This window comes from Aphis gossypii, chromosome 1 (genome assembly GCF_020184175.1).
Source record: "Aphis gossypii isolate Hap1 chromosome 1, ASM2018417v2, whole genome shotgun sequence".
Classification (NCBI taxonomy): Eukaryota; Metazoa; Arthropoda; class Insecta; order Hemiptera; family Aphididae; genus Aphis; species Aphis gossypii.
In genome coordinates this window covers 54579766-54593896 of record NC_065530.1, presented here as the reverse complement: position 1 = coordinate 54593896, position 14131 = coordinate 54579766, and the positions used below count along the sequence as shown (strand labels likewise).

Sequence of the window (14131 nt, the reverse complement as noted above, 5' to 3'; positions counted from 1 at the left end):
GCAATCGGTTTTCATTTTTTTTTCCTCTTCCCGTCGTTTTCTATTCCTGTTCTCAATGGTGCTATACGATATGTACTATACCTAATATATATATATATATTGTGATTATGTACGTTCAATAATATATTACGGAATAGGTATATACGTCGGTGTCGGGACGCCACGCGAAAATAGTCGTCAAAAATATTCAAATTCAATGCAACGCGCGTTATCGTAACCCCATATACAATACACTACATATTATTAAAATGAAAAATTAAATTGCCGATATCCGAACCCGAGTTTAATGGACGTGGGTAGTATACTATAACTATATTTTACGGATCGCGCGTGAACGATTCAAAATGTCCACGCTCTATTAATGATAATCCTAACCAGCCGACCGTATAATATATTTTTTATCTTATCGTACTATAATGTACCTACGGTAAAAAAATTTCATTCATAAAAACCGTGCGTGGTCCATTAGCATAAAAATGCGTGTATCTATAGTATACGCGGCACCGTGTTTGCCACAAATTCGACACCCAATTCATTCAAATCTCCCGCAATGACGTCATTGGCGTTTTTCGGCGGCGGGCGAGTTATTTTCGACGCTAAATCGATGCACACGTCAAATACGAGATCGACGGTAAACCACGTCGTGTCCGGTTCGAATGCTCAGTCGAATAATTCTTATGTTAAATTCATTTATTTATTTCCATTATTATATAGTGTGTATGTAATTGTACTGGAATTCACGCTACGCGTATAGACTGATGTAAAAACCCTTTGCATTTTGTTTTTTTTTTTTTTGTTACATAATACGTAAATGCTGAATAAGAAAATAAATATTTTATATGAAAATTCTCGCAATCTAAAATAACCGGTAGGTAAATAGAATGATTTAAAATGTTTGTCTTGATGTAGTTTATGTAGCACCTTCTTACCTAAACTAATATACCTAAAAATATATGTTAATTTATAACACAAATTTGAATGACAATTTATAGCTAAAAAATGAGAGTTTATGAAATTAAAAATTTAATTTGATTTGATTTGATTTTAACCTATCAAACCTTTCTTCAACTTAAGAACAATTTACAATAATATAAAACACTCCATGATGTCAATTTCAGCCTTCGTCTAATTGCCTCTGCGATTAGAGACTGTTTTTACAGAAGTCACAATTTGTCTTTAAAAAATGAAAACAACAATCAATTTGAATTTTTAAGATTATCAATAAATAGGTATTTAAAAATTAATTATCTAATTTTCACACAATATGAAGACGTGGGTGCAAAAATTTTACTAATTATTAGTAAACGTTCGTTATTTTTTTCCTGAACTTTTTTGATAGCGTGTTGTGAACTATAGTAATATACTTTCTAGTTTTTAAATTCTGTTAAATTGTTACTGTAGTATATTTAATTATTAAGAGGACTTCGTACCTGCATTTGTTGTCTCCATCTTACATACTTACGACATGGTAAATTTTCATTCACCAGTTTTATTAATATGCTATTAGTTTTGTAACTAGAGTGAATAACCGATCTTTTAAGTAAAAACATTATCCGATTTCTCTCCATGGTTTTTTAAAATATTTTACATTGTCATACCTCACTTAAAAATTAAAATATTGTAAAAAACTAAAAAAAAAACCATAGAGAGAATACAAACAATGTTCTTGCCTAAAAATTAGATAATAGATCAATTCACTCTATGGTCAAAACTAATAGCACACTAATAAAATTATTAAGAGTTTTTTTTTTTTTTTTTTGAATGAAAATTTACCATGTCGTACATGTGTAAGACGGAGAAAAACATATGTGGGTAAAACGTCCCCTTAAGAATTCCAAAAAGTAATAACATTTTTATTATGTATTTAATACACGATCATCATTCATCTAGTCTTCAAGTAGTACTATATTACATAATTACATCAACTACTTGCTTTAGAGGATGACAGCGCAGTATATATTTTATCTCTCAGACCCACGCGCGGAATATAGATAAAACGTATTCAAGTAAACCATTAACATATAACATTTGTTATACCTATAACAAAAATTATTGAAAATTATGTAGTCTATAGGGTTATATTTATATTATTAAAGGCTTCATATTCAATTTAAAATTAAGAAAAAATGTGTAGTTTTAAATGGATATTCGTATATTACGTTGTTTTGAGACAGACAATATTCATACAAATTAATACATTATACCCTCTTATGTATTATTCTTTATACTTTTTATACCTAATAGTGGATTTTATTTTAAGCTTACCCAAAAACAAATTAATATTTTGCGTGAATGCATTTAATGTACGTTGCGCGTAAACTAGAGAAAGAAAATAAACAATGCACTGTTATTCCTCTTAATTGATATAATTTTATAGAATATTGATCGTTAAAATACCAAGATAGACACTATCTTAATAACGCTGATTAATGATTTTGATGCAACATATGAATTTTTATAAGCATAAATGTATAACATAATATAACATATTACAAAACATCAGTATAAGCAGGTATTTTAACTATTTCTTTTAATGAATATTTAAAAGAAACTCATTAAGTTATTTGAAATTTTACAAATTATAACATAATATTTTAAGACTGTTGTATTTGAAACAAACTTATAATTATAAAATTATTATTTTAAATTTTATATCTATAAGCAAGACATACGTAACTACGTAAGTTATATTATGTTCCCGGGCCTCAAATAAAGAGATAATTTAAATTATGAATTTATCAGGTTGATAATCGTTTTATATATCCGCATTTTAGTCCATTATATGTATATTAGGCCTACCTATCTTATAGTGGTACTTAATATTATTATCTATAGGCTTTATACACCCAAAACTTACGTAATATATAATATATACATTATACATATCTAATATAGTTATGTAAGGTGTATACCTCATAGAGCATTTACAAATGAAGTATATTTTAATGTATTGTTCTTCGTTCATACTTATATTTATGTATTTAGAGTATACTATTCTTAGTTTCCATTTTTTACAATCATAAATTTAATAAAAAAATTTTGTGGTTTATTAAAATTAATTTTTGATATGATAAAATCGAAACTCAAAAAATATAAGTACATAATATTTATACATATTTAATGAATGAATATTGAATATAATACTAAAAATATAACTAATTTATGCCATTTTAACTAAAATACTTTACCTATATCATATTTATTATAAAATTTAATAATTATTCAACATAATATATTTATTCATACTAAAGTTTATCAATAGGTATTAATTAATAATACAATTTCTCGAAATTTCAGTATATTCAAAATATTGTATCATATTAGAATAGATAAAAATATTAAAAACTAGTTACGATTTAGTTTGAATAATGTATTTGAACAATAAGAAATTGAATTGAAGTACCTATAACAAAACAGCTTCACGAATAATTGACTATTGTAGCAGTGACAAGTTAACCTACAGGAACATAAAATGCATATTTTATTCAAATATTTAAATATTTGTAATAAGTAAGTTTTCTGCGTTTTATTGATTATTTCTTGTTAATCATTATTTTGTTGAGACCTATTAAGATAGTTTGATATTTTATCAATTAAGAAGTTTTTTGCTATATTGAAAAAATGTAAGATATTTTTATTCGAATTGAATTGAATTTATTACTATGACATTTAAGTATCTTAATTTATTTAAAATTCTGATTATATTGGTTTTACAATGATGTGTATTTTTTTGTGTATACACCAAAAAATGTCGAAAAATTCTTCAATTTAAAACTTTAGGAGTGGTTTCAGATGGAAAATTGAATATCCTTGGTGCATGCTTAAGTAAGAAGTTTCCAGCAGCTTTCAAAAAAATAGGGTAAAACATCAAAAAAGTGACAAAAAATCAGTTTTCGGTAAAATTGATTTTTTTTAGTTGTAACTCAAAAATGAATTTTAATACCCTTTATACTCTTAAAAATCTAAATACTTGAAATTCTCACTAATTTTTTATATTATCGTTATTTTATAAACAGGTAAATTAAAAATAAAATATTTTGGCTTTTGTGCATTTATAGATAGCTGAAGTTTTTGATTTTTCCCTAGTATTTTTTTTGAAGTGTCGATAAAAAAAAAATCAAATACCGTTAATCACAATTTTTTTTATAAACGTTTAAAGTTTAAATTTTTACGAATTTTATCAAAATCATGAAAATTCATAAAATGTTTAGTACTTATATCTAATGTTAAAATATTCAACAGAAAGTTTTCCATTAGTTTTTCTTCAAATAAAATATAAGTAATTAGCTATAAGTATATATAGAGAAAATTCAAGCGTCATTATAGAAAAAAATGTTATGAACGTCTGAATTTTAATTTTTTACGAAATCGCGTAACAATAACGATTTATCCTTAAACGATTTTAAATATTTGTTATTATTCAAGAAGTATTAAGTATTTTCTGTACATGATTTAATTTTGGGGTATGCAGATCATTAAAACATAAACCACCTTTTTCACCACCAACCGAAAAATATATCCAAGGCTGAAAAATCATCTCCATTCAGAATCGTTTTTCGTATACAATGAAACCTTTCATTTTTTTTTTTTTTTGCTATTAATTACCTTATTAATATATTTTACACATAAACTCAACAGTTATAACTATATTGTCAGCTGTCTGATTAGCAACAGTGTTTTTTTTTTTTGTATAGTTAGAACTATATTATTTAGGCAGTTTCGTAGTTTGTATATAATAATTGTAATATTATTTTAATCATCAATTGCAATCATCAATGCATGGATTTATTACATAAATACATTACAATATCCACAGAGGCAACCATGAGTAAAAGAAAACACAAATACAACAACCAAAAGAATGTCAACGAACACTAAACTTGTCGTTACTTGTGTGTGATAAATTTTAGACGGAGGGCGCACTCATAATATTAATAAAAACATGATTTAAACTCCAGTAGACTACCTATACATGGTTTACGTGTTATTATTTAACGCACCGTGACCGGTATTTCATTGAAACTGAATTGAAGAAGACGAAACTCTACACCCGCTCTACATCCTTTTGCCGACGTGCGTATATTGTTGTTTTCGCGTGACAATACGCGATTCACATTATATACATTATTATAATATAAATAATGTCTCGCCAATATAATAATAATAATAACATTATTATAATAAATAATAATATATTATCGTCATCGCGTGTCTGGTGTCTCGTCGCTCGGTATCCAGGCGTCTGGTCGAATAATTGAGGGAAATTTTTTTCGACACATCTCGAAACCGCCAACTCGATAAGAACACGGCAGCGACAGTGGCGGCATGTGGTCTACTCGGACGGGTGGGTGAATGAAGCGCGGCGGGCACGATGTACTGGAGACTCGGAGTCGTCGTCACCACCGTCTCCTTCGTCCTGATTAATTATTGAAAAATAAGGTATTCGCCTTATCAGCAAAACGAACACACGTAGCGTTGCAAAAATACGACATCACATATACCGCATATTATTATCGTTGTACCTAATTGTAAACGTTTTTGTATTTAATTTAACGTACATACAGTTATAAATTTCAGTTGGCGAGGTAGCACCTGCCCTGCGACCGGTAACTTACGGTGGGAACATTTTGTACAATAATGTTTATAGTTTGGATAGTAAATCTTAGCGTGTTCAGAACGTCATATTTATTCGTTTTAATTTAAGATTAAAAGCGTTGAATGCCTAATGCAATTTATTAATTTTTACAGTATTCTATGACAAAATTCAGTTATATATCTAATATTATATTGTTTTGTAGCGTTAGCCTTAGTACAGATAATGGAGACCAAACTATGAAATCTTTTGACAACGTGAAATTTTACTCTAGTTCTCTTATTTAATCTTCTTCTAATACCAGATCTGATATTTTTCCATTTGTAGGGGTTGTTTTAATTTTTCAGTAAATCGTATTATATATATAAAAATAGAAACTATACTTGGGTCGTCTACTAGTTCTTATAGTTTTTATTTTAAATGACAATGTACACAATTTAAATTTAAGGAATTATTAATAAAATACATAAAAAGTATTTTTTTTTCCACTCATTATTTTACTGGTAGGTATACCTACTACAACCAACATAGACACTTATATACCTATATATCTATGTGTGCTCCTATTATAAATGTATTGAGTTTTGATTTTAGAAAATTAAATAAGTTACATAATATGTATATTACCTGTAAAATATATAAAAAATACAATCACCGAAAATAAACTACACTTGTGATTAATGAGAAAATAGACGTCATGTTCAATAAATTTGAACATTATTGTACCATAGTTCCACGCACCTCATCGGTGAATGATTGAAATTGAATCTACTGAATGGGCTGTAGCCTCTAAACAGTTTTTGAATGTATATCAATAACACTATCATTATGATAATAATAATAATATATGGGTAACTACAGCAGCACAGCAGTAAAGAAAAAGATGCAATATCGGATTAATGGAAGTAGTATAAGACAGAGGAGAAGAAGAATAAGGCAGGAATGAGAGTTAGAAGAAAAAGAGGAGGAGAAAATAGAAGAAAAATAAGAAGAAGAATAAGAAGAGGAGAAGAAGAAACAAATCAAGTAAAAAGAAGAAGGAAGTGTGGCGTGGCGCGGCGCGTAGGTATACGTGACGTAGAGACGCGCGCCGCCGCCGGGTCCAAGGGTGGTGGTGCGACGGCGGCGGGGGCGGCGGCGCGGTGTATAAATGTAAACACTAAACACACGGATTTTACACACGCACGTCAATGCTCTCGCGCTCACGGGGTACACAACCCAGCCGCTACACTCACGCGTCTTCTAACGACAACGACGACGACGACGACGACGACGACGCGAAGCGCCAGAACGACGTCAAGTGCCAGAACGACGTGTGCAATCGCCTAAGCCGCACGGACAGCGACACATTAACCACTACAATAAAACATTAGTGTTTGTGTATTTTTTCTGTATTTTTCGGTTTCGATTCTATCGCGTCTTCGTTTACCGGTGTGCGCTTAGCCACCCCGAGCCATAAGCTCCCTCGAGACTTCACCGCACGATTTTTTTGCAAACGACAAATTTTCAATCAATTTTTCACACTATCTCACCCTCGCAAACCCACTGCTGCGGTAGAAGATTTTATAGTGATATTTCGATAATACATATTATTGTATTGTCCGGCGACATAAATTATAAACACCACCGTCGTATAACATAACACGTCGACGACGGTCATATTCATAACCGCCATAATGATGCTGACACCACGGTTACTTGTCACCATAGCCGTGCTGTGGCTGATCACTGTCACGGTGCAGTCCAGGCCCACCTCCGATTCCGGGGAACCGGAACTAGACGAGTCCGCGGAACCTTCAGTCGATCCCTCGGTCCTAATGGTGCCGGCACGCGTGCTCACCGACCCGGAATCGCCGTTTGGCAAGATGTTGCGCGATCGACTGCGTACCATGTCCGATCACGACCTGTCCGTCCTGGAATCAAATCTGCAGACCGGAACCAAAACTACAGACCACTTGGAAGACCAGGATATGATGATGGGGGATATGCCGTCGGTGGACGATCCGCAAGACTCGTCGTCTCCGGCTCCTTCGCTTGGACTAGTCACAGTGACGCCGGACGATTACACCGACGAGTTTTCGCGCAGAGAAAGGTAATAATATAACACAGCTATATACTATACTATAGTTAAGCATATAAATACAGCAGGTTTTACTGGGGTAGTTTTCACGGGTGGTTAACGGGTTAACGCACGTGATCCAAAATTCGAAATATTTATTACACTTCTACTATGGGTTCGTACCATTGATATCTTGATATCGTAATTGCTGCAGTTATATGGTTACAAAAAGATTTATATGCCTATTTACACCCGCAGTGCTAGATTATTTAGCGATAATGCAAGGGAGTGCATTTGTAATGGATATTTTTTAGGGGCATTATAGATATTTAAAAGTAAAATTTTTCTGCCTAGTATCAATGATCGATAATACTGGTTTTTTTTATAAAAGGCCTCCAATATTATATAGTAGTCTCACCCTGAACCTAGATTTAGCTCTGGCGATTTATTTCCTTGAAACATCTTATTCACTATCGTCCGACCGACTATATTTCGTATTCTATGAATAGAATATTATAACTATATTTACGACCCAAATCCCACGTGTAGGTATACACGCTTTAGGTGGTTCAATTTTATCATTATAGTTAATATGTTTATTGGCGTATTACCAGTATACCGTCACATCACCCTCGTGTTTGTCACGTTGATGGAATCAAACTTCATCTAATGCGACAGCTTACGTTTATTTAAAATATTGTGTTTGCGTCAATTAAAAAAAAAACTGAAACGCAGCCGAGAATTTACACGGCTTAGTTTTCGGTTTGCCGCAAACACACCGAGTTTAATCATACTTGAGCCCATATGTACATCGGACACACTAAATTTAGAGCAAAACCTCTCTGGGCGTGTCCAGACAATCGCGTGAAAAAAAAAACAACTTAATTCGATAGGAGTAAAAAAAAAATATATATAAAGGGAAAATGCGCATAATATACATACATAAATAAACGTTGGACAGTCAACAAAAATGAATCACAGTTGTGTACTTATATCACTACAAAGCAAACATAATATATTTCTATATTTCTTTTAAAATAACGTAATTTTCCAATGTCATTAACTTCATCTTAATTCGAAAAAACTCTACCAACCAGAATATCATATTAGCTCCTAAAAATAAAATTGAATACAAATATTGTATTATACCTTTTACACATTAAATAGAAAATCTAACCTTAGCCAGTAATCTCTGAAGAAATATTAAATACGAAAATTCAAATTCGAAAATGTATAGAATATTTAGCTGAGTAGAGAAAATATGTAAAATATTAAACATATTATCATCATCATCATTATTATTATTTAATAAATATGCTCAATAATTTCCATAGATCTAGTAACCAATATACCAATATTTCAAGACAATTTAACTATATATTTATTATTAATGTTATTATACATTCAAAACATATTATGATAATCAATTTAATAATATAGAATATAAAAGGGTTATTTTGTTCCAGTTTTAAAATCATAATATTATATTAAGTTATTTACATTTACTTAATTATTAATAATTTTCATAAAAACTCAAAATAATCTTATATAACAGAGATTATGATATCGATGATTAATTAATTTTTAAAAACAATTTTCATGTAATTTTATGTAATTATTTATAAAATATTTTTATTTTTTTGTCTGCAAACACAATTATCTTAATATGTGAAAAATAAAATAACGCCACTAGGTGTTAAACATTTACAAATATATGTATCAACCAAACTAAAATGAATTATGTAATTGTAATTTAAATGGAAACTCGTAAATTAATTCTACCTAAAACATCCGGATCAGCAACGTTGTTATTTTTAAGTTTGTGCATTATTCATTAATAATTGAATGTCTGGTTGATACCCAAAATCGATTTCCGTTACAGCACAATCTTATGGAATATCTAATTTACCGATTTCCAAATCATAAGATATCAAAAAATATTCAAATTTTCTAGTTATCCAAAAAAAAAAACTGTATAGTTATTATTATTACAGAAGGATAAAAATATTAATGTATTATTGTAATAGTTATATACCTATTTTTATAATGAATATACTAAGTACATATTATATAATTACAAGATCAGAGATAATTAATTTATAAACAATAGGCGCAATATAAAAAATGTTCCATTTTTTAAGTAAACACAAAAAACTAGTAAAAATAAATGTGGACGGATAAATTAAAGTTGTTAAAACTCCAACTTAAGCGAAATTTATTTTTATTTTATTTTTTAATGAGACCCCAGACGCCCAGACGCTCTCTAAATTACAAAATGTTGGGTACTTGTACAGTGTACAGTGTACAGTGTACATCGTACAGGTAATGTTTGACGATTACGCGTGTATACGATTTAATTTTTTTTTCGTCTCGGCTTCTTAATTTATTCGTCTGGACCATTATGTTTTTATTTATTTTGAACCGAAATTTAGGGGGAAATGCACTTGACGACTGCATTTCCAGACAGATTTTAATGCGTCTGCTCGGACGTTTTTTAAACGATTACAGGTTTTGTTGGTTTCGGTTTTTATTTTTCGTTTTTGGTTTCGTTTGTGACCCGGTTAATAAATCGAGACAAAAAATAAAAATAAAAAAACCTAAAGTACACGCAAGTAAAGAGGTGCATTTACAATAAATCTGACTTGTTCTCTTGGCCGGTAATTGCGCGACGATCTCGGTTTAATGGGATCCGTCTACATCTCGGTCTCCGGCCTTGGGTCCCAGACAGAGCTTAAAACGTGACCATTAATATTTCATATCTGATTTATATTTGCTCACGGAGTTTAATAATTTTTCGCGTCATATTGTACTAACACTGTTAAAATATTTGGGGTTGGAAATTATCATAAACAAAAATGATATTTTATCGTTCACATAACACTTGCATTTATTTTTAATTTAATCGTTTATACTCCAATGAAATTTATTTATTCACAGCCCTGAGTCTGCAGATCCTGAGGTCAGGTATGTTGATTCATCAACGTCGTAAGTGTGCGTGTGTTTGTGATAGTATTTATTTTCTCCTATAACCCGATGTTTTGTGTTTATTATAATCAACCGTAGCTAGTGTACTATTATTGTTATTAACACGTAATATAATTACCTGTATGCTATCATTTCCGTTGTTGTTTTATCGATTGCATAAAACCAAAACACTGTTTAATGCATATCTCGCTTTGTTATTGTAGTGATAAAAATCTCAGAATTGAAACCATTCAAAATCAGATGATAAACTTTATGGGGACAAGGTTTCCTCAAATACTCTCGCCAAGTCCAATGATGAAGACGGGTCCGAATCCAGTAATACCTATTCAACAAAGAGATGCCATAAGAGTATTTTACAACAACTTAAATAAATTTCCAACCTATCCTTCTGATACGTATATTGAAAAAACGCAAAGCTTCTATCCTACTTGTAAGTTAAAATTTTATGTAAAATTTTTGATTTGGTACTTTAAACCAGCACAGTATGACATGTGACATTATATGTTGTGGTTTAAACTATACGCAGGTGAATTACCAAAGCACACAAGTGAAGGCGTCTGGAATACAAAGGAATCAATGAATTTAATGTTTAACATTAGTTTACCCAAATCGTCTAAGGGAATATCAATAAACGTTAACATGGCTAGACTCAGACTCTACAAACAATTCGTAGCTTGTTATTCACAATCGAGTAATGAGGTATGTGCTCATAGATTTCATTATTATTTTTATTGTTATTTTATAGCTAAATGTTTTAATTTTCTAATCTCTTTATATACAGACCGATGATTCTCAAGCATGCCCACAGACATTTTATGTAGAAACTATGAAACAATCCAGCACTAATTTGTCTACAGCTGGTGTAGTACCGCTAATAATGGACGAGAGACAAATTCGCGTATCAGTTTATGCGTACACCAGATCACTTAAGAGGAAGAGAGGTAAAACAATTTAATGAGTATATTTTAATATTTTAAATTACTTTTAAACTAACGAAATTCATTATTTAGCAGTAAAGAGGAAATTGTTGGATAGTCGTATGGTGCCATATTACAGTGAGAAATGGACAGAATGGAACATTCGTAATGCAGTAAAGATTTGGCATAAGAACCCAGTTCGTAATTACGGAATCAGTATTGAAGTTGAAGATGAAGATGGCAACTTGCTGCCGGTCAGCAAATTTTTCAGACCCATGAATTGCTCGGGCGACGCTCAAATGAGTAATAATTTATTTATTCTCCCATTATAATAATAATTAGCGAACCAAAAATGTATACTATATTAATTTTATAATAAGCATTTTACTATCAAAAAATTGTTAGTGAATACAATATATAAATATATATGAGAACTAAACTAATTTCCTCAAAAGATTTATGTTTTTCGAAAAAAATATATATATACGAATAACTGTGCTCATTGTGTTAGCTATAATTGTGCAGCTCAACACAACCATAATAGTATGATACTCGCATTCACACTGATAGCGTCTTGTCTATATGTAATTTTATTTAATGATTATTTTCTGAAATGTTATAGTAATTCCGAAGCCGGTACCTGGGTTCATAATGGAGGCAGTGCACAACGGTTACTCGGACACCGTCACGACTAACAACAGTAACGCCAACACGGTCGACGCGTTCGCGCTCAGCTTCAATATGCACCGGTATCCGATAATGGACGTTACCACGGTAGAAATGCCTGAATCGGAGGTGAACAACGCTATGCTTTACCAGTACGCGAAGAACGCGTTTGAACAGGTGGGCGACAGTGGCACGGCGGCCTACTTACCCGAGGAGCAGGAAGACCAGGGTAACCAGCATCGGATCCGGCACGGTAGCCGGCAGCACCGGAACAACGGAACCATACCCGGAAGTCTGTCCAGAGATGGCCACGAGCTCCGCGATCAGATCATCCCGCAAGGCGTAGTCCAACTGCACAAACCATCGACCACCGAGAGCCCGGACAACAGATAATTATGGCGGAATTGGTCGATGATCAACTGCTGACACGTCGAATCATAATATATTATACGTGTGCACAGTGTGTTTTCAAAACATCTATTTTAGGCTCGTCGGTGCAAATAAGATGATAGCTGGCTTGGGTAAATTTTAACCACTGCTACAAACAAACAATTATTTAACAGTAATCTTGAACCGCCTACCATCCTAAAAAATAGTAATTTGCGCTATTTTAATTTTGTAACTTATTAGATATATTTAATTTATTTTAAAACCATATTTTTTTAAATAGTATATAAATTGTTAAAGCCCAAAAACTGCCCCAATAATTGGATAAAATATTGTCTGCTTACGATTGAAAAACATTACTCTATATCCATGTACTCGTATAACACATAATCTAATATAAACACATCAATATAATATGATACATGTGCAATTCCACTTTTTGGCCTATTAAAACCATTAATTTATGTAATAAACATCAATTAAGCAACCGATAGATCAATAATGTTTAGGTGTAAAAAACACATTTTCGAGCCCTGTCCGTTTTGACCTAAGTCCGTATATGACAAACACACACACACGTTTCTTTTTATACATAGCATAAACACTTCAAACCCAATGATAGATTTTTTTTTCGTGTTATATATTATTATATTGTTGAGGTGGAGGGACATAATATTATTTATTGATGTATGTACATACGTGTACGTATAGTGTGTCGATTGGAAAATAGATTTAGTATAACTTTAATTTATATTATTATTATTATTTTTACTACTATTATAATTGTACTAACACTATGTAAAATGTTCCTATAGTTTTTATAATTAGTGACGACCAATATAAAATCAGTTATGTTTTAATTTCGTAGTCGACCTATATCAACAAATTAGATATTTAATTTGTTAAAATCTTGACTACGCCATCAGTGAAATAGAAAAATACAATAACAGCAATAAAAATTAATACTCCCCGCACCATTAACATTGTTGTAATAATCCATGCCTCGATCGTACACATTATTCGTTAGGTACCTACATATTATTATTATTAAATTATTCAATTTATTTTAGTAATTTATTACATTTTGTTAAAATATTAATTTATTTCATACAGACTAAGCGACGTACGTATTTTTCTTTTTTTATGAACAATAGGTATTTATTATATTATTTACCGGTACCCACTAAGTACCCCTAATTACGTGTTATGTTTGTTAATGCGCAATATATTATTCATCTTATCTAGAGCGATGTCTGCGGACATCCGAATACTATATTTCCGCATACTTCTATCAATAACATATTTGAACTATTAATTTATTTATTAGTCTTAAGTTTTTTTTTTATTTTTGTCTTTTTTTTAAAAAGCTTTCATTACGAACATATTCGTAATGTGTTTAGACATAATGCTTCTTAACGATGTACCCTTCTTTTACATGTAAATAATCGCTGTACTTTGTTTTATTTATATTTATATATATATATATATTTATCGTATATTATGTGTGTATGTGTTTTTTAATTT

General features: G+C 30.9%; 1 protein-coding gene across 3 annotated transcripts; it reads left to right on the top strand.

The window, feature by feature from the left end:
* The first annotated feature begins 6771 nt into the window (after nt 1–6771).
* LOC114125230 (uncharacterized) lies at nt 6772–14103 on the top strand. Of its 3 annotated transcripts, none has more exons than XM_027988787.2 (7): nt 6772–7685; nt 10590–10616; nt 10841–11067; nt 11164–11336; nt 11419–11578; nt 11651–11857; nt 12177–14103. In XM_027988787.2, exons 1-7 carry the CDS (start codon nt 7270–7272, stop codon nt 12611–12613), a joined length of 1647 nt encoding a protein of 548 aa, XP_027844588.1. In that variant the 5' UTR covers nt 6772–7269; the 3' UTR covers nt 12614–14103. The 3 variants fall into 3 exon arrangements, with proteins under 3 accessions (XP_027844588.1, XP_027844587.1, XP_027844589.1); XM_027988786.2 differs by having other exon boundaries at nt 6773–7685; nt 11648–11857; XM_027988788.2 differs by lacking the exon at nt 10590–10616 and having other exon boundaries at nt 6773–7685; nt 11648–11857.
* The last annotated feature ends 28 nt before the right edge of the window (nt 14104–14131 follow it).